At 40.4% G+C, this 27,435-nt stretch overlaps 1 protein-coding gene across 9 annotated transcripts in view; it reads left to right on the top strand.

Annotated features, from left to right (window-relative positions):
• Nucleotides 1–27,435, top strand: part of gphnb (gephyrin b) — a 102,629-nt gene that overhangs the window by 42,423 nt on the left and 32,771 nt on the right. For all 9 annotated transcript variants that reach the window (XM_032584608.1, XM_032584616.1, XM_032584615.1 and 6 more), the window contains exons 5-8: nucleotides 4,054–4,148; nucleotides 4,367–4,433; nucleotides 11,987–12,259; nucleotides 13,744–13,878. In XM_032584608.1, the coding sequence (XP_032440499.1) occupies nucleotides 4,054–4,148; nucleotides 4,367–4,433; nucleotides 11,987–12,259; nucleotides 13,744–13,878 (570 nt within the window). The remainder of the gene's footprint in view (nucleotides 1–4,053; nucleotides 4,149–4,366; nucleotides 4,434–11,986; nucleotides 12,260–13,743; nucleotides 13,879–27,435) is intronic.

Genomic DNA, 27,435 nt, shown 5'->3' with positions numbered 1-27,435 from the left:
ATAGTCCACATTCAACACACTTCATGTCAGGAAACCAATCACTGCACATCACTATAAACACACCAATTGGATAGTAAGACATGGTGGAGGCAGTATCATGCTGCTGGGATGTTTTTCTTCATCAGCTAAAGGGGAACCGGGCAGATCTGATGGGGAAAATGGATAAAAATAAATATAGATAATGCCATAATAATAACAATACATTTCCTGACAGAAAATGTTTTGGATACTGCAAATTTTTCTCTACAATATTAACACTAAGCTTACAGGAAAAGTGAACTTTATGTAGCAATAATTGCAAAGAAAGGGAGTTTCACAAATATGACTCAAAAAGCATGACCACAGAGGCACATCATACTTTTTGAAAGCCAAATAGTCTATTTCTTTCATTTGACAAAAAGCATGCTGAAATCCCAATAAAACACACACATGTCTGTGGTTCTAAAGTCACAACATAAGAGAAAGTGTAGGGAATATACACACTTTTGCAATATGTCTTGCTTATGAGACAGTTCTGCAAACTACAGGTGTGATGATCTCTAATGTAGGTCGTAGACGAGCTTTTTTAGGTTTGAATGTGTGTTGAGAGGCACATGTCTCCTGCTGCTGCATTTGCTTCATTAGCAGCTTGCTTTTGCTGATCACACGCATGTGTTGCAACACTGATTACCACTAATTAGTCCTGTGGTCAGAGGGGAAATAAAGGAGTAGAAGTGCTTCCTTTATCAAAAGCTTTTTCTGTAAGAGGAATGATAGTTTAAAGACAAAACTTAATTTCATATCTAGTTATTATTTTAATAATCCCCCAATATTTTTTGATATTTTAAAAAGTTCCCTCCGTTGTTTTATGCTAACATTTTCATGAAATAATTGACATTGTATACTCTGTGATTACTAATGTATTCCAGAAGAAATTAAATGAAGGGAATTAATACAAAGCAGCTAATCAGGTATTATTTTGCTGTGTAATATTTTTGTGTTACCTTATTATGTAAAAATGAAACTTTACTGTTGCCTAATATGAATTTTGTGGATTATAGAGACACTCCTCTTGACCACTTGTCATTAATGGTTGGCTGGTCACCACATTTCTATTTTGTCTCCATTTGTCATTTGATGGTATATTGTATTTCGTGGCTGTTTTGATTAGTATTACTGATGTTATTCTGCTTTGTATTTACATTTTATATATTATTTCTTGTTTTTATTGTGTAGATGTAAACAAAAGCACATGTAGGCATAGACATTGAAAATTATTCTTGGAGGTACATCTTAAAGAGTGCTGTGTGTGTCTAATAAGAAAGCTTTGCTGCAAAATAATGTTTCTTCCCAAACACAAGGTGGATAAAATGTTATTAAACCTCAGTGGAAGACAGGTTTAGATCAGTCATTATTTTAATTAATAAATAAATTATTTCTTTTTGTGTAACTTAACTCCATTGTTCGACATATACTGTATGTCTAAATACACTACAAAATGCTTTTTTTGTGGACAGAAAATACATAAAGTCACATTCTATTTCGGAATTGCAATATCAAATTGTTTCCAAAACTCTCCATGCGTCTGTCCAAATTGTCTGTGTCTGCTGTTAAATTTCGCATGTTATGTGTTTTATTGAATCCATTACCAAATTACCCAGTCTACGTCTCGGCTGTCTGAACGCTGAAAAGAAAGCCTTAACTATCTCTTCCACATCTACATTTATCTACATTAGCAGTCGATATTGATTTGGTCTCTTAAATCACTGGGGAAATATCTTCTCTTCCCATTAAACCCATGCAATTAAACCTTTGGATGTTAAACTCCTCTGCTTTGGAAAGTTGATCTCTTTTTTTGTGGAAGCAAGCTTGGGGACGGTTGTTTTTTTTTAAGTTCTGGAAAAGTGGATGCTGTATTACAAAGTGCTACCAAATAATATTACTCTTATCTTCAGACCAAGCTAATTAACTTTAAAAAAGGAAAATAAAACCCCATCTTGCTTTCATTTACATTAAATTGCTGATTATGAAAAATGTCATTTCTCTGTGATAAAGGATATCACTGTAGGCCTTTCTTAAAATCTAATTTTCTAATATTTTATAACCTCATAGTCTGGTTCCAACTAATCTCCATGTTGATAGATTCTCTGCACATAATGAAACATAATGAAAAAATCTAATTCATTATCTCGCTAAGCAGAGGAACAACTAAAACGTAAAAAAAAATAACTAGTTAAACTAGAATTTACTTCAAAACAAATCCATCCCAACACTTCTTCTGGTCTCCTGTTTCCTTTTTTCTCCCTTCTTTATGTTCCTTTTCACAGGATGCATATAAGGGACTCCTCCACTTTTAAATGTTTTCTCTGCATTCCTGTTGTTGAGTTTCAAGAATCACTTCACTCAAGGTCATCCAACATAGTTTTTAAAGGAGACTTCATCTTTCCTGCTGCCTATCAGTCAGTGCCAAATACAGTAACCAAATTACTTAAGGATGTACATTACTTTGGATTCTTTAAGATTCTCAGTTTAGTTCAGACCTTCTTCTTGATGCTACTATGGTCCAAAAGTAAATTTTTTTGTTATCTTGTAAGCAGTGATGTCGGACCACTTTTTTCAGTAACGAGTAATCTAACGCGTTGCTATTTCAAATCCAGTAGTCAGACTACAGTTACTTATTGAAATCACTTTGAGTTACTGTGCGTTACTGTGTGTTTTCTTTTCTAATTAAATTTTATTTCCTCTGCGCGTCTTGGGGAGTGACCACCGTTTCTATGCGAGAGTATCAGCAGCGACAGAAACATGAACAACAGATGGAAGAGGGAAATGTGCATTTTGTTGCTGGAAAAACAGGAACTATTTTTAGTTTCTGTCACCAAGTCCGATTATTATAAGCAGCTTTTGGCTTGTTTTTTTTCTAAAGTCGCTTGCAGCACATTAAACAATCTCCGCTTCAGTACAACCTTGTAAGTGGAGACACATAGTTGATGTTACCATTATAAAATAACTTGCAATTAAGTATTGGCAAAGACCAGTGTAATTTTCACAGGTGGCGGAGAGTTGTTGTTAGCAGCTGCTGAGAGTAACTAAAAAAGTTACTTTTAATGTAACTTAGTTACTTTCCAAATCAAGTAATCAGTAATCTAAGTTACTTTTTCAAGGAGTAATCAGTAATCCCATTAAAGTTACTTTTTCAAAGTAACTATGCCATCACTGCTTGTAAGTCGTCCAAGCACATTTAATTAGTAATTAGTAATTAGCTCCTTTCTTTATGCAGTTAAAGGACTGATTTTGTAAGTTGTCTAAAATTAAAGCCAGTTCAACAAAACCAAAATAGTCACTAGGTATGAGCACAATCTACCAGATTTGTTTTAGAGTGATTATTAAACATTTAAAATATTTTTTGTGTGTAAGAATACTTTACATTATTATATATTCTTGTGTTTTCATTGTTAGATCTTATATGTTGAAAATGTATTCTTTAAACTTTCTGTAATTGAAGTTCTAATATAGCAAAAACATGTATGGCTATTTGATTGATTCTTCATTGAGGTCCTATATGCTATTGATTACAACATGAGAAAATTTGCAGTATTTTATTTTGTTTGCTTGTTTTATTGGGGTCTTTTTTTACCACTTAAGATTAGATTTGAGGGGTTTTTTTATACTTTGTGAACATTTGTCATTTGAGTCTTGACATTTTTATCATGACTGTATAGCCCAGAAAACCAAACTCAAAAAGTGCATCTTATATGCACTTTTTTTTTTTTGCAATTTCATTGTTTATGAATAGATCAGACAGAAAGTGTCAAACTATTTTTGCCAAGTTATATTTTGCATTTTAAATAACTAAATCTGAACTAGAAATATCAATAAGAAACATATTTTGTATTTCTGAGTTGAATGACACCAAAAAAACATTGTAAAATAGTTTTAATTTCTTTGATTTCATTCAAACATTTGAAGAACAGGTCTGCAGGTTCATATTTTTAGACTGATAGCAGAGCTAGCATAATTTTCTAGACAACAATCACACTTGGTTCTGTGGTTCTCCGTGTGTGTGTTTCTTTCCAGGCCACTAAGGAGGTGATAGAGCGGGAGGCTCCTGGGATGTCTCTGGCAATGCTGATGGGATCCCTCAATGTCACACCATTAGGCATGCTTTCCAGGTCCAACAAACACAACAACACAAATGTAACATTTAAAGACAAATCCTAAATGGTGACATCAGTCAATACTCTTGTCCTTCTTGGTGACATTTGCAAATGATATTGCAATATTAGGATGTCGAAATTGATTACAATAATACAATATTGATGTGCAATTTTTTTTTCACATTGACTGAACATGCAGTTCATGTTGTTTCATAATGGCTCTGTGTTCACAGACCTGTTTGCGGTATCCGAGGCAAGACGCTCATCATCAACTTACCAGGAAGTAAGAAAGGCTCCCAGGTAGGGAATGATAAAGTTGTCTGTTGTTCACATGACGCATACGATTGTCCACCAGTTTCAACATGTATAGCAGAACACAAAATCCACATATGTGTCATGAAGCGGTGTGGTGTTGGTGGTGAGGTAGACGCAGCGGACCCAGGAATGATGAATATGATGATTTAATGATGAAATAAGTCCAGTAACAACGAACAGCAGGCACAAGGAAACACTGATGACACAGAAGCTAACATTGACGAGGACCCAACGAGGAACAAGGAACACAGGTGGAGTTAAATACACAGGAGGGTAATCACAGAGACGAGACACACCTGGGAACAATCAAGGGGAGGACAGGACAACGAAGAGACTTAAGGACACAGAAAACTCTAACTAAACACAGAAAAACACAGATCCTGACAGTACCCCCCCCCCTCAAGGGCGGCTACCAGACGCCCACAAAACAAAAACACAACAAGGGTGGGTGGAGGGGCGCTGGACGGCGGGCCAGAGTCCAAAATAACACAAAACAACCCACCGTTGTGGGCGGAAACACCGGGAGGGCCAAGAGTCCAAAAAGAAACAAAAAACTACCCACAGGGTGGGCGGAGGCAAAGGAGGCGGGAACCACGGAGGTGGTCCGGCGGTCGACAGCGGCGCTGGAGGCGGGAACCACGGAGGCGGTCCGGCGGCCGTCCGCGGCGCTGGAGGCGGGAACCACGGAGGCGGTCCGGCGGCCGTCCGCGGCGCTGGAGGCGGGAACCACGGAGGCGGTCCGGCGGCCGTCCGCGGCGCTGGAGGCGGGAACCACGGAGGCGGTCCGGCGGCCGTCCGCGGCGCTGGAGGCGGGAACCACGGAGGCGGTCCGGCGGCCGTCCGCGGCGCTGGAGGTGGCAATGGGGAGTCCCGGGGGCCGCCCACAGACGGCGATGACGAGCCCCTCGAGGCAGGGTCTCTGGTGGAGAACAGGGGGTCGGGGTCTCGGGTGGAACACTGGGGGTCTGAGTCTCGGGTGGAACACTGGGGGTCTGAGTCTCGGTCTCGGGTGGAACGCAGGGAGTCTCGGTCTCGGGTGGAACGCAGGGAGTCTCGGTCTCGGGTGGAACGCAGGGAGTCTCGGTCTCAGGAGGAACGCTGGAGGTCAGGGTCTCAGGAGGAACGCTGGAGGTCAGGGTCTCAGGAGGAACGCTGGAGGTCAGGGTCTCAGGAGGAACGCTGGAGGTCAGGGTCTCAGGAGGAACGCTGGAGGTCAGGGTCTCAGGAGGAACGCAGGAGGTCAGGGTCTCAGGAGGAACGCAGGAGGTCAGGGTCTCAGGAGGAACGCAGAAGGTCAGGGTCTCAGGAGGAACGCAGAAGGTCAGGGTCTCAGGAGGAACACTGGGAGTCTCGGAAGGAACACTGGGAGTCTCGGAAGGTGCGCCGGCTGGAACGCCGGCTGATTCGGCCTCGGGTGCGCCGGCTGGAACGCCGGCTGATTCGGCCTGGGGTGCGCCGGCTGGAACGCCGGCTGATTCGGCCTCGGGTGCGCCGGCTGGAACGCCGGCTGATTCGGCCTCGGGTGCGCCAGCTGGAGGTGAGCCGGAGCAGACCCTCGGGGCCGGCTGCGGGGGCGAGCCGGAGCGGAGCCTGGGAACCGGCTGCGGGGGCGAGCCGGAGCGGAGCCTGGGAACCGGCTGCGGGGGCGAGCCGGAGCGGAGCCTGGGAACCGGCTGCGGGGGCGAGCCGCAGCGAAGCCTTGGAAACGGCTGCGGGGGCGAGCCGGAGCGGAACCTGGGAACCGGCTGCGGGGGTGACAGCTCCGGAAGGCGACGAGGGGCCGGATCCACTGGCGGCTCACGTCGCTGTCTCCGGGCAGACAGCGGAGGTGGCGGCTCCGGAGAGCGACGAGGGGCCGGGTCTGCCGGCGGCTCACGTCGCCGTCTCCGGGCTGAACGTGGAGGTGGCGGCTCCGGAAAGTGACGAGGGGCCGGGTCTGCCGGCGGCTCACGTCGCTGTCTCCGAGCTGGCAGCGGAGGTAGCGGCTCCGGAAAGCGACGAGGGGCCGGGTCTGCCGGCGGCTCACGTCGCTGTCTCCGGGCAGACAGCGGGGGAGGTGTCTCCGGAAAGCGACGAGGGGCCGGCTCCACCGGCGGCTCAGGTCGCTGGCTTCCCGGACGGAGGTATCGACGGGGGCCGTATCCGGGGGGTGCCAACACCAGTCTTGTCCCCCGGAAAAGCTCCCGCTGCAAGTCCGCGAGGGCTTCCGCTAGCTCCCTCTCCTCCCTGCCGGATCTCCGCCTCCTTCCGCTCTGCTTTTTAGGAGTGAACCTCACTCCAGCTGGGTCCATGATAGCAGCCTCACCGATCGGTATGGTCGGGTCCTTCTGTCATGAAGCGGTGTGGTGTTGGTGGTGAGGTAGACGCAGCGGACCCAGGAATGATGAATATGATGATTTAATGATGAAATAAGTCCAGTAACAACGAACAGCAGGCACAAGGAAACACTGATGACACAGAAGCTAACATTGACGAGGACCCGACGAGGAACAAGGAACACAGGTGGAGTTAAATACACAGGAGGGTAATCACAGAGACGAGACACACCTGGGAACAATCAAGGGGAGGACAGGACAACGAAGAGACTTAAGGACACAGAAAACTCTAACTAAACACAGAAAAACACAGATCCTGACAATATGAAGGAAAAGAGTGAATCTGCAGAACCATTATTTCAAGACTAGAGAACATTACTTAAAATCAAAGATTTCTGAAAGGCTGTCAATATTTTCAACTCTGACATATTTCATTACCGAAAACCTGAATGAATTTTTAAAAATCCCTTTTACTCAGCCTTCCCTTTATCAGCTGAAAAACACAAATTCACCAGAAAATCTTACTTTGAGTCTTCTCCATTCAATAACACCATCCACACTTAAGAGTGTTTTATCTCCAGGACCTGGTACTTGAACTTTGTGGCATTCTGGAAGAAGATCCAATTGATGAGTTTTCAACTTTCTGGAGGTTGGAATATGGCTTATTTTGGTTCTGTGCGATGATTGATCAATTGGAAACGTGAACTTTTTTGCTGCATCTCTAGTTTTTATTTGGGATTTTTGATGCAGTGACAAGAAATCATTAAACATCAGTTGCCCCAGAGGCTGTACATGGATGTATAAAAGGGCATACTTCTAGTTTATTGACTGTATTTTTAGTTTGTCTGTGAATTGTGGAACAAATCTACAGACCATTGCCAAGATTTTCTGGCCACCCTTATTTTTTTTGTTGTTTTGCTTCTAAGGAGCCAAACTTGCACATAACGTAGTAAAGTGCCTCTTGATTGACTTTGGTTGCTTTTTAAATTTATTTTCCATTAATTCTCCTCACACCTAAAATAAAAACAAATAACAAGTGTCTTAAAGTCTGTCCACAAAACTCATAACAAATGTATTATAAGAATGAAAGTTCATTTGTTAAGCTTTGGCCTGTTTGTATGGAGATCGTTGTCTTTGCATTCTCCTTGCTCCAAGACACGAGACCCATTCGTGCTACATATATTAATTTATATGTCGATATGCATAAACTGTATATTTGTAAATTTAATTACTTCTGACTTAATGTGAAGTTCCGTTTGCATTTGCCAGAATTTTTTTAATCAATAGATACATTAACTATATTTTCCTTGGGGTTTTATTGCTTTGCCTTCCGTCTATATGAATATCCAAACCATGTAGGTCCACAAGTGTCTCCTCTCTCGCTCTTTTGTTCTCCCTCCTTGCGATGGTGTCCAACACATCCGTCTCTGTCTTGTTACACGGTGGCTTTACTTGATCAGTTTTATTTTCCGTTCCATCAATTACACCTCATTCCTCCCCCATCTGCTGCCATATTAGTGTCTCCCTCGTCAAACCCCAGGTAAACTTAAAGGTCCTGGCAGCTCATTGGAGGCTCTTATTACACTGATCTCTTCTCATAAGGATAAGAAGGAAGTCCACTTTAGCTAGGCAGATGAAGCCTATTAATGTCAAAGTGTTCATTGTGAATTTTTAGCTGCAGAAGTCAAAAACGACATAGACAGATTGTGTGAATATTTTAATAGCTGGGATTTGTGGGACATATCTTATTAAATGTGTATAAACTAGACTAATTTTAACATTGGTTTGGAATCTGTGGTTTGGAAAATAATGTGCCAGTAATATAGTTTTTCCATAAAGGTAATAATTTTAAAAAGAAAACATTCACATGGATTAATACAGTTTCTCCTCTGGTCAATTCAATTAAAAGACAAAGATCAAATGAGTAAAGGATGAAAATTATCTGACTATTATGCAGGAATAAAATCTAACGATTAGACCTTGTCTTACAAATGTCTGGAAAATAAATATCTCTGTTCAAACAAAAAGAACAGAGATACACTGCAATACCACTTCCAAGTAACCAGGTGGCAATAACATCAAAATCAGACAGACATTAATGTATTAAAAAAGAAATATCCACTTACTTTGATTCCTCACAATTGTTGATTGTGTTCATTTTAGAATAGAATAGAATTCAACTTTATTGTCATTGCACTGTCACAAGTACAAGCAACGAGATGTAGTTTGCATCTAACCAGAAGTGCTCTACGAGATATAAATATTTATTTACAGATGTACAAGACTATGTATGGACAATAAGGGGTTATAGCAAAGAGATATAGATATTGTGTATAAATATAAATATAAATATGGGAGCTGTATGCACAGATTATACAGAATATACAGATTATACAAGAATTCAGCACATAATAGAAACAGTCTGATTTGTGCTAAAAGAAAATGGTAAAAAGATGCCATTGCTGTTGTTTCTAGTGTGGAAACTGTCTGTTTCTAGATGCAAATATGATCAGCGGTACCACAGATGCAAAAGATTTCCTCTTTTTTTTTTTTGCATAAGTTCACATGATCCCTCTTAGCTACAAACACAGCAGGTGCAGAAGTGATCGACTAGATTGGAAAAGAATAACAAAATGGAAGAAAAACCACTCAGAACTGTAATAAAATCTGTATTAGGATTGCTCCAGAAATTATGATTTTTATTTTTTTTTCTTTAAATTGCGGTTATGCAGATTTTAAAAGTTGACAGATTTTTAACGCAAACTCCTCTGGTCTTTGTGAATGTGATGCAATTTGCTCTGGCTGTACTTTATATAAATATGCTTTATAATTACTAAATATCGTTCGCCTAAATTCATGAATGGTGCCACAATATGTAACAACTGCACCGGAGCAAAGATATGTTTTTTGATTGGTGGAGTGAATGCAGAAGCAGTTCTGCCTTTGGGTCTAGTTTATGAATCAGAAAAAAGTACAAACACCGGTTCGGAAACATGTAGCGTTATGAATGTGCACATTACTCTAACACTGCCCTGCATAAGACAAAAGCTTGGCTATAGAAAGGATCTGACCTATTTTGGTCATACTTGAATTCACAGAGGATGTAGATGATTGGATAATAAGTCTAACATTTTATAAAAGTCTCACCAGTTCTTGAGCAGATGACTTTGTAACCTCCCCAAATGTTTCTCCTTTAACCTTATAGATTTTGAAACTCAATTCACAGTCACAAATTATTACCCGATTAGGTATGCAACTTATTGCTTGTTTCAATTTTATATATATATATCGTCAGTGTTACAATCCTGTGGTTTTGGTTTCTGTTAAACTCTCACTTAAACCATCTCTCCCTTGGTCTTCAGATCTTCCTACCCTCCCCCATGACCCACTCTGACAACAACACTACTCCTTTTCCTCTTGCACTTTTGTCCATTGGCAGTATAGCCTGTGACTATGCTCTTTATTGTTCCTGACATTTACTCTCCTTTAGGACAAAACGGTGAATAAAAATAAAAATAAACACTCTTGATGTACCTTCAAAATGTTCCTAGGACTCAGTGAAAACTCAAATTCGGAGAGAAGAAATATCTCCAGGCTCTTAACATCATCTTTGCTCCATCTCAACTCACCACCTAGATCTCCAGATTCAGATTAGGCTTAAAACATATTATGATTAGCCGTTAGCAGCCTTCAAGGAAGTTGTTGGGCTTCTTTGTGTTTGAACATTTTTGTACGTCTATTTGGGTTTCTACAGCTTCTGGAAACAGTTTAAATGCTTTAAAAAGACACCCAGCCATTTTTGGCAATAAGTTAATATTCTTTGGTGTCTGGAAAAATTAACCGTTTTAAAAACCTTAAAATTGTAACGTCACAAATTAGGAGGCATTGCCTAAACCCTAGACCCATCACCTAGCAACCTAGGCTGAGCTCCAGCATGTTTGGGTCAGATGGTTTTATGCTGTATTGGTGGTACAACGGCTGTTGGAAAAGAGCATTTCGTTGTTGACTTGCCATCCAGAAACCACTTGCTGCATTCTTGTTGGTTGTGCAGGAGGCTCAAATTCTGCTTTTCAAAGTTGTACGGCTGTATATTTGCACATTTGTTTGCAGCCAGTTAACTCACGCCCCCCCCCAACAAATAAGTGAGTTGTGGCCAGCGGCATCTTATTTGGATTTAAAGTGACAGGAGGCCCTAAAACAGCTCATTCTGAAAGGAGCTCGAAATAGGCAGAACTGAACAGACTAAAATCTCATAAACTAAGATTTTCACAAAATATGTAATGAAAATGTTTGGTGTAGCTTATAGGCCCATCCTAACCCATTCAAGGAAGCATAATAGATCAACTTTAATACAAAGAAATGTGTGCAAAGGTTTCCTAGCAGACATTACACTCTATTTCTGAGATAAACCACTTTTTTTGTTACACTTGGTTGTCCAATAGTCTGCCTTAAACATGCAGACAGGAGGAAAATGCTGTTCCACTCATGCATCAATGTCAGTGTGGGTATATGGAATTTCCTCAAATCAAGGTTAATCCTGCCAGATTCAGTCCATCTTAGATAGCAACAGATTGTGGAGTGGAAAGCTTGCAATGAAAGCCCGTTGGCAGCCAGTGTAAAGTGTGTGGTGGATAAATAATGTATCCACTCAATGCTTAAAATACACAGAGCAATAAATAATTTCACAGATTAGCTCTTGTCTTGAGAGTGAAGAGAATAGAGCATTTAGCACTGCTGAGAAGCCCACAGGCACACTGATACAGAGAGGAAAACGGAGCTGGAAAGACATGGAAAAGAGAAGCACTTTAGAGATTTGGCCTCTAGTCGGCACTGTGACGAGCTGGGGCTTCACAGAAAAGCAAACAAGACTCTCCTTGTAAATTCCCAGACTCCCTGTCATCTCTCTCCTCAGATTTGCATTGATACAAGTATGATTTTTCACAGCCTGAAATGTAATTCTTTATCTATCTTGGATTTGCATTTTAGTTTTATACAGAGGAAGTGTTCTGACAACTCAACAATATGATGCATAACACCATTTCTGTTCAAAGCTAGTTTTCAGGGAGTCTTTTTTGTCATTAGAAAGAAAGATATTACATATTTAAATAGTTGTTGGGTTTAAAATTTATGCAAAAAAATTCTTAGCTTTGATTATGTTTCTACTGTTGATGTTATTTTCAAAAAGAGCTACAAACAAGTGTGTTTAATATCAATCTGCCCCAGGAATGCTTTCAGTTCATCCTCCCAGCGCTGCCGCACGCCATCGACCTCCTTCGGGACGCGGTGGTGAAAGTAAAAGAGGTGGTAGACGAACTGGAGGACTTGCCTTCGCCACCGCCACCCCTTTCGCCGCCTCCCAACAGTTCGCCACGCCGCCAGACAGAAGACAAAGGTGTGCAGTGCGAGGAGGAGGATGAGGAGAAGAAGGACAGCGGGGTGGCATCCACCGAGGACAGCTCCTCCTCCCACATCACCTCTGCATCCATCACTGCCAAGGTACCAGGACAGATGAGAGGGGAGGATTGTTCACTTTATTTTGTTGTCGTCAAGCTTGATTGCATCCAGTTTAAGCAATTGTTTTTGACATCTTCGCACATCATTCATGCAAAGCATTGTGTTAAAAGTCCCTGGTGTGTCACTAAACATCACTCATTGCCAATTAATGTTAAACCATGTAAAAGACTACTGTACTTCTACATGAATTTGTGTGCGTACAGCTTTTTTTATCTGTATCATCAAGTGCATTATGTCATCATGTCATTTCCTAATCCTGAGTTGAATAGCTTCATGTTGGACAGTGAACTCTATGCCAGAATGGATTAGCATCCCGGTGCTTTGGTTTAACCTTACATAAGATACACCTGACGGCTGAAGTCTGCAAATTTTGCACACAACTACGTTCTGAGAGAGCATGTTTCCATTCCCATCATCCTGTCCTGTCCTGTCTGCAGCACGGATCCTTCTTAATGGCTGTGTTGTCAGGGTAACATCCCACCTCATTGTCCAGTCACAGATGCATTTTGGTAAGACTCCACCATGCAAAAATCTCACCCATCGTTAACAACACTTTTCATCAACATGTCCTAAGTGTGAGAAGATTGTGTTTTCATCTTCATCAGCACAGACTGACGGTTTCCTCTTACAAATGCTAAAAAATTGATTTGCTGTCGCTCGTTTACGTGTCTATGTCCAAATTTGTGGATTATATGTGCAGCCATGGGATAAAATTACAGTTTTTTTCTCAAGAAATGTTCACATATTGATTCCAAATTTTATTATTGTATCTTTTTTAACTTGAACAACAAAATGTGCTTTGCTTTACTAAGTAAGCAAGTCAACATAAATTTGTTTTCCTGAGGATAAAGTTGGGACACCCTACCCCCTCACCTTAGGCTAAAATCACTTTCAACTTCAACATTTATATGTCATGTGCACAGAAACATGTTTCCTTGTACAATAAAAAGACACACTTTGTTGTCTGAAAGAATGTCACTTAAAAAAGTGCAAGAAGTATAAAATAGCCCTACAACAATAGCAAAAATATCTACAAGTACAAATCACAAGATGAAAGTAATAAACATGTGCATTTTAGACAATTTGAATACAAAAATCACATTATTTGAGGCTTTCTTCCTGGCAACATGATAGTAAAACTATTCCTAAAAGTAAATTTTTTACAGAAAGTTACCGAAATAAATGTAACTGAGTAGATGTAACTACTACCTACCTCTGGTGAAAAATCTCTAAATCTCACTGTTGATGAATTGCATTTTGGGGAGACTTACTTACAGTACTTAAAATAACTTCTGTAAGCATTTTGTGACTGATAAATGCTAAGGGAGCTTTAATTGGAGTCATGTCCTATAGTCATATAAAATCAACACAAAAGTTTTGGCAACAAAGTTAGGCTGTGTGAGAGATTACATAGTCTGTGTGTTGTGTTTAGATGACTGCGTGTTTGCGTATATGTTTGATCTCAGATCCCAGACTCCATCATCTCGCGGGGTGTGCAGGTGTTACCCAGGGATGCAGCCTCTCTCAGTACCACGCCCTCCGAGTCGCCTCGCGCCCAGGCAACCTCCCGCCTCTCCACTGCTTCCTGTCCCACACCCAAAGTGAGTGGACACTCTGACACAAACAAGTACACTAACCTCAAATATACACACGTCACTATCAGGTGTGTGTTCATCGGAACACCAAAAATGTATTTCTTCTGTTAAGTTCTGACATCTTATATTTTTTAAATTTGCTTTCTTTTATTTACCTTCTTTCTCTATTTTTATTATGACCTTTCCTTTCAACATTGCTTTATTTCAACAGGCCGTTGTTTGATTCAGAAGATTTTTGCAATATTTATTTCATTGGGTAATAGTCAAATAATTTTTGTTTTTAATTAATTGTACAACCTCTTACATGTTTTACTTGCTTTGAGTTGTGCTGGGAAGCAGTTAGAATGCAAGCTAACTAGCTGTCACAATTTCTTCACATTGCAAAGCTAGGAAACAAGAACAGAAGAACTGTAATTGTAGATGACAAACTTGTAAATCTGTAGTGTTTTGGCTTCCTATTCTGAGATCTTACCTTATACATGGTGAACCAGAACAATAAATGCATCACACTTTAAAATAATCTATTTCAATAGCACTTTACATTAATTTCAATGAAAATTTTCTTGCTTCACCACTCAAATATTCAAAACAATTCCTGAAATCTTCAGCTTTCTATCTCTTCCCATCTTCACGTTAGATTTAGTAGTAGTAAAGTGAAGTAAAATAAAGTTTGATAACTTTGCCACCTACAATAAAATTTAGTAAATGCTTGACAATTCCTAAAAAATGTTGCTGTTTTTTTTTCTAATTCTGCTTTTCTTTTCTTTTTTTTAAGATGATTGGGGTTTCTAAGAAAATTTAATTTGAAATCCATGACCTCCTGTCTCCAAAATTTAGCCATTGTTTAATATGGGAAAGACAGGAGAACATAATTTTCAAGTAAGGCAGATGTTGCATTGCACTTCAGGGGTCAGGAAATAAAAGTTAATTTATTCACAAATCTTTACCAAATGTGTTAAATCTGGATACTACTGTATATGAATGAGGTCAGCGGTTTCAAATACAATCAGAAATGTGCTGCAGGCCTCTTGGCTAAATTTAGTATAATTTTTAGATGCTCAATAAAAAGGTGGTGAAAGGTTGCTTTCAAAGTGCAGTTGTGATCCTTCCCAACGCCCAACCAAAGTGTTTTGAACCTTTACCTCATTAAGTTTTTGGAAAATCTCAACCTGCCAGTCACATAAAAAAGAGTTGTTCACCATCACATCTTCTTTTCTTCTTAACTTGTCAGTCCTTTACACCATCACGTCTTCTACTTTTCTATTTAACTCATCAGTCCTTTACAAAGTACCGATCAGCCCTTGTGACACAAATTTCATTGGCTGCCACATCACTCCACTGGTTTTGGCAAAACATCAGTCTTTGATATGCCGAGATGGCAGTATTTTCCAAAAATAAATGGTCAAACTTTTCTTTTAACTCAAGCCAGAAATGAAGAGTCTCGGTCATAGCAGCCTCTGAGCTTGCATATCAACACAAACTTTTTCCAGCTTAAAATAACCTTTACTGGTTTAAGTCTAAGCCAAAATAAAACTCTGTTTTCTAAAATTCAGTTAGTTCGTAACTTAGTTTGAAGCCAAGCATTTGCATTGATATCTACCTTAAGTAAGAAGCCATTTCTCTGCTCTTTGGGGAATAATTGTGGACTCAAATGGAATAACAGTGATTGTGAAAAAATCCCTTCTTTTCTCTTACTGCTCAGTTTTGTTTATCATGTTCTTTATTACCGGTTTATTTCTTAATGCTGGCTTTTGTTATGCTTTTAACTTTTTCGCTGGATCAGATTATATTCTTTTCGCATGATTGTTGTCTTTTATTTTATCTTACTTGTGTTTACATGTTTTCCTTTTGCTGTATAAATGGCAGCAGACTGCAAAGTTACACCTCATAACAGCTTGACACGATACACATGTACACTGCAAAGTTTCAGTGTCTCCTCCTGAAATGTGTTCATGTTGTTTTTATGTGAAAACCTGATGTTGATTCTGTTGGTCCTTATTTTTGTTTATTCATAGAGACAGCAGGCAGTGAATTTTATGCCCAAAAAACATCTTTTGTAAAATATCACAGTATCTTCTGTCTGTTGTCTCTTGGAAAGGATACTAAAACATTGTTATACATGTATGTTCCTGACATCCTGTAGTTGTCATGATGTTAATTAACAGCACATTGGTTCTCTTGAACAGAACTGGAAGAGACTGCTGTGTAAAATGTCCAAGTATCCCTTCTTGCTTTATCTGATCTCTCCTACAGGTTTTTAAAAATATCAAATGGCATCAGTTCTCTTCTTTCCTCTCTGACTCTTCTTCCTGCTCTCTTTTACTTCATCTCTGTGTCAACTCTCCACGTGCCTCTCGGACAGCAGGCAGGTGTCATGGAAATGGAGGATGGGGTTGCCATGGGAACTAAGAGAGGGATGGGATTTTAGAGACAGAGGAAATGAGAAGGGGGGCAGGGAGGGTGAGGGAGTGCATAGTTAGGTCATGCAGCATGGGGAGCCTCCTGAAAGTACGTTGTCTTGTTTAGGTGCCTATAGGGTTGTGAAAGGTCAAAGACAATAAACCACCACAATGTGTTATTCAAGAAGTCTGATTGAAAAGTTGCCTGTTGGTGTGAACAGAGGTGAAAGTAGGATAAATACTGATTAAATCTCGTTGTCTTCTTAATGTTATTTATCATCAGAATATAATGAAAATCTTCCAATTTTAGGTTTGGGTTATATTATATATTTACTGCTCATGCATTTTGTTTGTCTTCATTGTAATTGCACTAGATTTGTTTATACAGGTCCAGGCGTTTGTTTTTGGTTGGCAACTTGGTCTGTTGTACTTTACAAAAAGTGCAAGTAAAACTTCAGGTTCCAGGACTGCTTTTGTTTGGTGTTTTCTCAAATTGTCAGTTTCTGGCTTCTATTTTTATTCCTCTACTTGCTAGTTGTGATCAGAGCCTGTTCCAATGATCCAGCAAAAGAGCTTCAAACTCAGCTGTGTTGTTTTGATCAGTTGAGTGTGTAACTGTGAATAATTGGAAAAAGGGGAGCTTTAATACTTATGCTAGCTTCAGTGGTGCATTGAGGCTCTCGCCCCCCCTTTCTGACTGCCGACATGTCTGTTTGGTGAAGCCTTTTTCTGTCAGCAAGCTAGGCCAGAGTTTGTAATTTACATGAGTATCTGGGCAAATGTGTCTTTGTTCATAGTGAGAGATAACCTGGGATTGATGTCTCATAAAGGTATGCATATTTGCTTTCCTGATACAAACTGTTTCCCGGCGACAAGCTGCCATATGTACTGTAGTTTAAAATTCCCACTTTGCAGTCAGATGCAGATGGTGTGTGCACATTGTCCCTGGAGCGAGAGGCAAAATGGCTCTGTTCACTGATGTATTTTAATGTCACTGAGATTTTGCTGTTTGATAGCAGGGTATAAGCAATGCTTTGTGGCCTTAAGAGGGAAAGAGTGGTAGAAGATTTCAATCCTACACTTAGCTGCTGCTGCTGCTGCTATCATTACACAAGGCTTCATACTGCACAAAGAAGAGTGTTTATGTATGTTTCATGGGTTAAACAAACTCAGCAGTTTATTCTGTTCATGATTAAATCCTGTGTTTGTTCATATGGAAGAAAGAAGAGCACAGAATTGACAACTGATGTCCAACCCTGCCTGTCTGTTTGCACAGCAATAACTGGGAATGCATGCACACACACACACGCACACACACCCCATGCACACCCCTACACCCACACACAACAAATCTGCACTCAGAATCCTCCTTAAGGGAGAAAACGTGTCTCCATCTGACATGCAGTACAGAGAAACCCAACAAATGCAGACTACAAACTGAGCAACTCTGCAGCCATTCATTCTACCTAATTTTCTCTATCTGTCACACATGTTTCCTGATTCATGCACACTCAGACAGATGCAAGCAGGAGCGCACGCATAGGCAGGATTTAGGGAGTCGCTGCACCCTTACACTGCTGTGAGCATTTAGTACGGTTATGTAATATAGAGTTTGGATTAATGAAGCATATGGGAGATGGGGCTCTGACTCAGAAGATAGCTGACAGTGTATGTATATGTGGGGTTCAGGTTGTACCTCCTGTTCATGTTTTAATAACAGCAAACTGTGAGGCATTATTTTTTTGAGTCAAAAACTCATGCACGAATGCTGTTTAAGTTTAACTTGTGGTTGAAAAATGTTCCTTTTTTTTTCATCCTTCTGTGAATCATGTGTGAATGTGCTGGGTGGTAAGTTGGATTTTGGAAGAACTTAAGGTTTTAAGGTAAAGAAAGATACTCACCAGAAACTATTCTGGTCTGTTATTGAGACTGGAAAACAAACAAAATCTGAAAGTTTTCACGTCATTTTTGTAAACAGTGATGTGTTGGTTATCAGTTTCAAGATATACCCTGAGTTTAAAAAAGGTTAAATTTCTAATTGCCCTCCAAATTTTCCATCATGATCAATCATCTTTATTGCTTTGAAGCACTTACTCATGAAAAAAGATAATCTCTCAAAACATTTTAGTGTTTTCTCCTTGCAAGCAGAGTTTGGCCAGAAGTCTTTACTCTGCTTCTCACAATCTCTGAAGCTTTAGGAGAATGGTTGGTGTTCATTAAATTTTTTCTTCTCATCCTTTGAAACAGCTCTGCTTAAACATGTATGAATAAAATAATTAGGTAATTATGACTCTGTAATTATCTAATTATTTAGAGGAAGTTCAACCATTTGATTCAGGTTTGCTGAATCAGAAACACATCTAAACAATCCAGGAAACCAGTCCTTGATAGCTACAGTTTGACAGCATTCAGAACAACTAAGGTTGCATGTTGGTCTACGTCACGTTTGACTGGGACAAGGATGAAAAATAACTCCTCATGCTGTTTGGCTCAGGCCCAGTCTGCACACAGATCACAGAATCATCGCCTCCAAATAAATGGTGACAGAGGATCATTGACACAGTGAGGTGATGTGACAGATGGAGATGAATGATTTATACCCTGACTGTTAGCGAAAGCACTCCTACAACGTCAGCGCAGCCGGCTGTGGTGTGACAGAGCTGTAATCTTAAAGCCAGCATGGGAGGTTTCTGTCTTTCTGCTTGAGGAAATGGATGATAGCAGTGGCCTTTAAGTTCTCTTCAAGTTGAGGTCCATCCTGTCCCTCAGACGGAATTAATTTTACATCTTTGTAGACAATTGGAAAAACATAAGTTGATGTTTCTCAGCCAAAAGAAACAAAAGTCTTAAATCTAGTCACAGGGCAGGCAGATGTGATCCAAATCTGCCTTTTTTGGGCCCTTAAGCTACATATGTCCATTTTTTCATGGCAGTCTGAACAAACCGATTCCGATATTTTCACCTCCCGAATATTGGATCTATGCCACTTCTATATGTGGTTCTAATTTGGATACGTATCTGATTGTTTTCAAAGCGTCTGCAATCTGAACGATCATGTCGCATTTTATCTGGCTTTTATGTCATTTAGGCATCATGGTTCTGCACCAGAAGAAGCCAAACGCAGTAAACTAGGACAAAAAACAATCACTAAAAATTATTATTATAAAATTATGAAAGATATCTATGTCAGTGCCCATTTCATCTAATCAGACTGCTCTACAGAAATTGCAATCTATGCTCCACAAAAGACCATCGCTATTAGTTGTGCTTCTTTTTATTCCCTTTCTTCATGTTAGGATCTTGTGATGATCATGCCGGCTCCCATTTTTGAATCAACTTAAAAATTGATCCATAAACGGCTCCATCTATTATTACTTTTGTAAACAGAGCGCTGCTGTGTGTCCTCGAAGTTCTTCTGCACCTGAGGGTCACTTTGTGGCGTAAACCGTCTACACAGAAGCCTCATTGTAATTAATAATAATATTAATGGCCACATAACAAAAAAATCTGATTTCACCATAAAAATTGGAATTAAGCATCAACACCTGCTGAGTGAATGTAGCCATAAGCTCTGAAACGCAGTTCCTGGTAGACATATTTTACATGGTTATTGTGAACATGAAAATAATATTGATGTTGGTCTATTAATGTCACATCACAGCATGCAGTTTATTGATTAATGAGTTAATCTATTCTTGACTGATCTTAACAATCAGCTAATATGTATGGATAAGTGGCCATTTTCTCCTGTAAGAGGGCTGACCATCTTTTCATAACATGAAGGGCTTCATATGTTATCAGTCTAATACCAGAAATAAATAATTTATGAATAAATCAATAAAAATCTCACACTCAGGTTGCTGCTAAATGATAAAGCGCTCTTCTCTTTCCCATTTGGGTAGAAGTCTTCTTGTATGGGTGCCCCAGCACACAGTGTGCTGATTTACCTCAGGTTTTATGTTCACACTGATGTATATGTAAACCACAGGCTTGGAGCAGACAGGTCTCCAAAGAACACACTGTGACACTGGCTCTGTATGCTGCAGTGCACAAGTAACGCACAGTGTCGCTGCATTTTTTTTTTTTGCACTGGGAGCTTTACTGCTCAGCAGAAACAACAGATAAGACTTGTTATATGACTTTGTCGTCTCCCGAAATTATTCAAGTTTGGTTTGAACCTGACAGTATCGACTGCAGATTGATTGCCGAGGTGTGTCTGTGTCTCCTACACTCAGGCAGCTTCCAGATACCTGTTATTGTCCTCCTCCAGTGCAGTAAAAATGCTCATAAAAATGACTTCTCCTCTCTGCGCCTGCTGGAGGTGTGGAGAATTTATGATGGAGAGAGTAAGGAAAAACAAGGGCCTGAAGGAAGAGAAGTGTGGGAGAGAGTGAAGAGAGCGCGAAAGGGACAAGGGAGCTAATGAGTTTGAGAAGACAAGGGACAGGGAGGGAGTGGGAGGTGGGGAAAGGGTGATGAAACTGCAAAGAGGGACTGTGTGACCAGCCAAGCCTGTGCTGCATGATTTGTCTCTCTGTTTGCTTTTTGTCCATCAGTACTTGTATGTCCAACTTTCAGGAGTTGTGCCTCAGTCTTGGTCTCAGACCAAGTCATATAGAACTATAAAAGTAGCATAAATGAGGATGGAAGATGTGAGGGGAAAAAAATTACATTTTCCCTGACAGAAATGCTCATGGGAAATGCACAGAGCCTCACACAGAGAGCCACAAACACAGACTTCAGTCAGTCATGCGTGGATGATTTCGTGTACAGCGCCGCATGTGCAGCCACTGCCATCCCCTACTCTTCCTCTCCCCTTCCTCATTTCGACTGTTTTGTTCCCTCGCTGCTCTCCTGGTCTCTTGTGCATCCTTTCCAGTCCAGCCTTTCCTTGTTCTCCCTCGCTCTCTGCTCAGTCTTCCTCACCCTCGCGACACTCTCACAGTTACCGAGTGTGTAAAATTGCGCGTAAGTGTGTTGGCGTGTGCATGTGACGAGGAGCTTCATTCTGTTTCGACTCCAGGCAGAAGATGGTAAGTAATGTCGTTCCTTCTGCATATCAGAGAGAATGTTTACAGGCTTCTGTTTGTGTGTTTAATGAGTGAATGTTTTAGTGTTCTTAGCTGAGTGGGTATGGGCCTGGATGCATGGAGTGTATATTTAGTGAAATCTAATTTGTACATGCTCCTGATGAGCCCGAAGAAGGTACACTGTCAGGCCACAGAAGGGGTTAGGAGGTAAGAGGCTCAGTTTTGGAGCAACGAGGTTGTCGACAAGCTTAAAAGTATCAGTGGACTGCAGAGTCATGAAGAGAAGGAAGTTGCTGTTGTGCTCCTGCAATGTTGGAAAGTGGCAGACATGGTTACATAAAACAGCAGGATGAGGAGTGGGGATATGGAAGGCAACATCTTACAGAGCTCAACTCTAGTCAGTGTTAAAGCTGAGCAATCTACTGAACCTTACAAAAGGTAACAAAAAACAACTCTTGTTCTTGATTTTTGTCCCTTAAGGTACCTTATGGTGTGTTTGAAGCACTGACACTGCTCAGCTGCAGCACTACTGTACATGGATGAGGATGAAAAATGGATAGATGGCTGCTCGAGAAACAGTGGAATTTGATTCTGATGAGCTACAGTGATCAGTCTTTATTCTTTTCTGTGCCAGTTTTTAGACAAGTTCTGTGATTGAAGATGCAGAGTGTAAAGTGCATGTTCCGATTTCACATCACTTTAGAGATTAGAGTTTGTTGAGGGCACAATCTTAACATAATTTCCATTCTGCTCATGTACAGTCAATGTTATGCAGTAGTAAATATCTAAAAACAATCAAAATTCAGCCAAATGCCATGGAAATTATTTTAAATATTTTTTCAAAAAGGCCAAACCAAACCGCTGTGACAAAGCATTACCCTCCTTACAGATGGCTTCTGTTTTAACTTTTACATCACATTTGAATGTTACAAATTTTATATTTGACAAAAGTAATCTGAGTAAATACAAAAGGCTTTGAATCATTGTTATCCTGCTTAACACAAGTGCACTTAGGCTTTAGGTCACAAATTAATGGGTGGCAATTCTAATCCAGGATTTTCCAGTCGAGGGCAGAATTAATGGTCTCATCAATTCAATTAAGACGTGTAGGTCCTTCTGCAGCAAAGCAGCCCCAGACCATCAAACTACTATCCACCATGTTTGACTGAAGTTTGGTGTTCTTCAGAAATGCTTAGTTAATTTAAGATCAAACACATAATCCAAAAAGTTGCAGTTTTGTCTCTCTAATAAAGTGGTCGTTTTATCTTGAGGAACATCAAGGCCTGTACTCTCAAAGAAGACTAAAACACGAGTAGTGTTGTTTACTGATGTTTTTTTATTATTATTCTTAGTTCTCAAATTCAAAGATTTTTTTAGATTTTACCTCATAAAGCTAAAGTTTGAAGTCACAAAGCATCTTAAGCCTTAAGATAACTGCTAAAGTGAAAATAGTCATAGTAGTGAGGAACCTTTTAGTGAACCAAAGAAGGGAAGATGGCAGGAATACCGAAAGAGATATTTTCTGAAAACAGATAGTTGTAAAAGTAGCAACATTGCGAGAAGCCGGAACAAATCACACTAATGATGAGGATGTAAGTAAGGCGCGATCAAACATTTTGATGCCGTCATGACACTTTTCTTAACCAGTCTAGATTCAGAGATCAATTATTTTTCTCTCAATTTATTACTGGAGCCGTATTTTATTATTTTATTTCCTGTATCAACCAATCACAGCGTCACAACTACCAACAGGGCCAACCACACCTTCTCACCAATATAGGAATATTTTTCACCTCTACGCTCAGAGTTGCTCTCAGCAGCTGCTTGAATCACTCTTAAGCTAAGACTCCTTCACATGAATTTTTAGACTAAAATTTAAGCTTTCAGAGAAGACTTTGAGAATACAGACCCAGGATGTTTTTTGGCAAACGTGAAATTCGCCTTTAGTTTCTCTTTTATCACTGAAACCTGTCATGCTGTAGATTTTGCTCCATGTGCTTTTGTAACCTCACTGAAAATAGCATTTTTGTTGACCAGCCTTTCTTGCGAAGGTTGGAAAATATTCATCTGGCAACTACATGTTGGCTTTTTTCTTTGTCTGATATATTTCTTACCATTTTATCCAAAACATTTTAATTTACAAAAACAGAAGAAAACTTTAGAGCCAAATAATTCTACAAGGGCCTTGAAGGTTGATAGGTATTTTTCCTTTCGAACCTATATAAAATAAAGAACCACAGACAACGTATTATGAATTTTATAGCCAAGCTTTTGCAAAAGGAGAAAACACAGAGAACTGCTCCTCTGACCAGTTCACCATGTGTTCTGAAACTCTGCAGTAGAGCTTGTCTTTTTATTAACACAAAACAAAAGCAAAGGGGGCTGGTGCTGATAAGATTAGGAGCCCCCGAAACGAACACAATCAAACACAGTTTTACGACTAAGGAATTTCTACCTAGGGGACAGTCAGGAAAAACAACAAAGGTCGTAAAACTTCTGATACAATCAACTAGCAACCCAGTTCCTAGGTGTGATAACTAATCAAAGGTCTGAGAAACACATTGTTAACTGTTTCACATGAAGATAAACAGACAGTAGTGACTTCCAGGTCAGTTCATACACACATAAGGAAGAGAATCACTTTAAAAGAAAATCACAATGTTCTTTAGACTGAATGTAATCTGAAGGAATAATAAATGATAATACCAAAAAATCTCTAACAAAGGTTATCCTGCAATAGTCAGCCCCGCCCACTCCTCACTACTTCCCAGGGCTGCCTACTGACCAGTTCTCTGTCTAACAGGTCCGGAAAATCTCTGAGACCTGGGTATTACCCTAAAAGTACTCTATAAGAGATAATCTATTTAAACTGGTGGCGAAAGTGATTCGTCTAGCTCTAACTACCTCCAATCCGGAAGTTATGACCCTTTACAGTTAAGAAACAATCAGCTGAGTAGCCCTCGCAGCTGCATAATTCCAATAACCACTTCTGTTAACGGTAGCTCACTTTCTAAATCATAACTTGCACTTGGAACCGGCTAGATTATGTTTAGTGACTTAGATGTAAGTCCCAGGGTCATTATTTAATCTCACCAAAGGAAATTATGAAGCCTCCTATTTACTGGAATCATGTATATTAGTTTTACCTTAATTAAAAGAACTGGACAAAGATTAAATGACTCTATTAATTCCAATGTCCACCAACCTCATTAGAATTTTGTAGTATAAATTTATTAAGCAAGCTTAAGCAGGGATATGCGACATACAAATCAATAATCAATCGTATATAGTTCAAAAACAGTGTAATAAAATTTACATGTACAATCATACTACCCTGTCTCCTTTCCCTAAGTTAAGTCGCACGTTCTGAAATGGAATTTCAAGGAGCAGATTCAACTCATACCCAGACGATGATGGATCTTTTGGCAACAGGAATTTCTAGCATCCTTGGTTGAGGTCTTTGTCTCGTGTGGAAAAATCCTCCTTAGAAAAGAAACAAAGCAGAACGGGTCCGAATCCTTTTGCAAAACCCAGTTTCTCATCCCTGAGGGACCTTTGTCCTTCCTCCAAGTCTTGTTGCAGAGTTTGAAATTGTTGGGTTGAGACGAGACCAACGGTCGTATAAAGAACCAGAGATGGGGCGATGGGACCCAGTCCTTTCTTAGCGGTGTGAAGTCCGAGCTCCCCCGTGGTTCTGAAGTGCGGTCCGTAGCTCAATCTGCTCCTGCAGGTTGTCTCTTCTTCTGCGCCGCCGGACTGGGAACAACTGGTTCCTCTTTTCAGCCCGTTTTTATACATTTCTCCACCATATGTGTGTATGGGGGGGTTTGGTCTACGTGACTTTCTTCACATCTGCTGTCTCTCATGAAAAAGTCCCCACATTTCCCAACCTGTTTTTGCTGACCGTAGTGGAAGTTCCCGTACTTCCCCATTCCCCGTTGCCTTCAGCCAAACTCACCGCACCCCCCATCCTGTGCGCCCTGGCCATCTGTTCAGAACTGCTTGCGACATTTCCTGTTATCAGGGCTGTACTGCATTCCTCTCTTTTCTATAGCTCACTATCATTTATTATAACTCATTAAACACATTCAACCTGTTGTTAAACCTGTTTGAATTGATTTCAAATGATCACAACTTCACATTCATTGACAATAAATCACATCTCTTTCTTATTGTTAATCATTAACATAATCATTACATAGTTAAATCATTACAGATCATTAATCAGAGATTCTTTGCAGAAAGTTATTGAGTGATTACTTATACTCATATTATTCAGACTTATTCAACTTAATTATCTTTTAATCAAACCACAGGATTACTTTATTTCTTCCAAGCCATTATGCATCTTTTTCTGCGTGTGCCTGGAAAGATCTCATACCCTTATGCCAGTTTTCTTGACAGCCTGTACATGATGAAATCTGTGCAGCCAAAAAACAAGCAAGCCGATCTACTTTTCATATATATATATATACGTATATATACGTATATATATATACATATATATATATATATACGTATATATATATATATACATAAAAAAAAAAATATTCCCTTCTCACCCACCGCGGGTGGTTCTTATCCTCTGAGCTCGGGTCCTCTACCAGAGGCCTGGGAGCTTGAGGGTTCTGCGCAGTATCTTGGCTGTGCCAAGGATTGCACATTTCTGGACTGAGATGTCTGATGTTGTTCCTGGGATCTGTTGTAGCCATTGGTCCAGTTTGGGGGTGACTGCCCCGAGGGCCCCGATGACCACAGGCACCACTGTGGTCTTCACCTTCCAGGCCCTCTCCAGTTCCTCCCTGAGGCCCTGGTATTTCTCTAGTTTCTCGTGCTCCTTTTTCCTGATGTTGTAGTCGCTTGGTATTCCTACATCTATCACAACGGCTTTCCTCTGTTGTTTATCCACTACGACAATGTCTGGTTGGTTCGCCATTACCATTTTGTCTGTCTGGATCTGGAAGTCCCACAGGATCTTAGCTCTGGCGTTCTCCGCCACCTTTGGGGGTGTTTCCCACTTTGATCTCGGGGTTTCCAGTCCATATTCTGCACAGATGTTTCTGTACACTATGCCTGTAACTTGGTTATGTCGTTCCATGTACGCTTTCCCTGCCAGTATCTTGCACCCTGCTGTTATGTGCTGGACTGTCTCAGGGGCCTCCTTGCACAACCTACACCTTGGGTCTTGTCTGGTGTGGTATATCTGGGCCTCTATTTCTCTGGTGTTTAGGGCCTGTTCCTGGGCGGCCAGGATGAGGGCCTCTGTGCTGTCCTTGAGTCCAGCTTTTTCCAGCCATTGGTAGGATTTACTGATATCAGCCACTTGGGTTATTTGCTGGTGGTACATCCCATGTAGGGGCTTGTCCTGCCATGATGGTATCTCTGGCACCTCAACCTCCGTTCCCTGTTGTCTGAGATATTCACTGAGCACATTGTCTGTTGGGGCTTTGTCCCTGATGTATTTATGGATCTTAGTTGTTTCGTCCTGGACTATGGTTCTCACACTCACTAGTCCTCTGCCTCCTTCCTTGCGGCTCGTGTACAGTCTCAGGGTGCTGGATTTGGGATGGAATCCTCCATGCATTGTTAGTAGTTTTCTAGTCTTAATATCAGTGGCTTTTATCTCCTCCTTTGGCCAGCTAATTATTCCAGCAGGGTATCTGATTACTGGCAGGGCATAGCTGTTTATTGCGCGGATTTTGTTCTTGCCATTGAGCTGGCTTCTCAGGACTTGCCTTATTCGTTGGAGGTATTTAGCTGTGGCTCCTTTCCTTGTGACCTCATCGAGGTTGCCATTTGCTTGTGGTATACCTAGGTACTTGTAACTGTCCTCTATGTCTGCTATTGTTCCTATAATAGCAGACATATATATATATGTCTGCTATGTATACATATATATATACATATATATATATATGTATATATATATATATATTCTTGCTTTTCCGTCACAGTTTGTTTAGTTTTTCTCACTACAACTCTACCCGAAAGCAAACAAACCTTTGCAACAGAGAGTTGAAGACAGTGGAAAAGTAACATTTTCAGTCCAAAGGGTCTCCTGGGTGGTTTTAGGGGCAAAGAACTTAAAAATAAATGCCAATTGCATCATCAGCAAAAGGGTCAGGAACACAGTT

This window comes from Xiphophorus hellerii, chromosome 15 (assembly GCF_003331165.1).
Source record: "Xiphophorus hellerii strain 12219 chromosome 15, Xiphophorus_hellerii-4.1, whole genome shotgun sequence".
In the NCBI taxonomy this organism is placed as follows: domain Eukaryota; kingdom Metazoa; phylum Chordata; class Actinopteri; order Cyprinodontiformes; family Poeciliidae; genus Xiphophorus; species Xiphophorus hellerii.
This window is presented reverse-complemented; position numbering and strand designations above follow the sequence as displayed.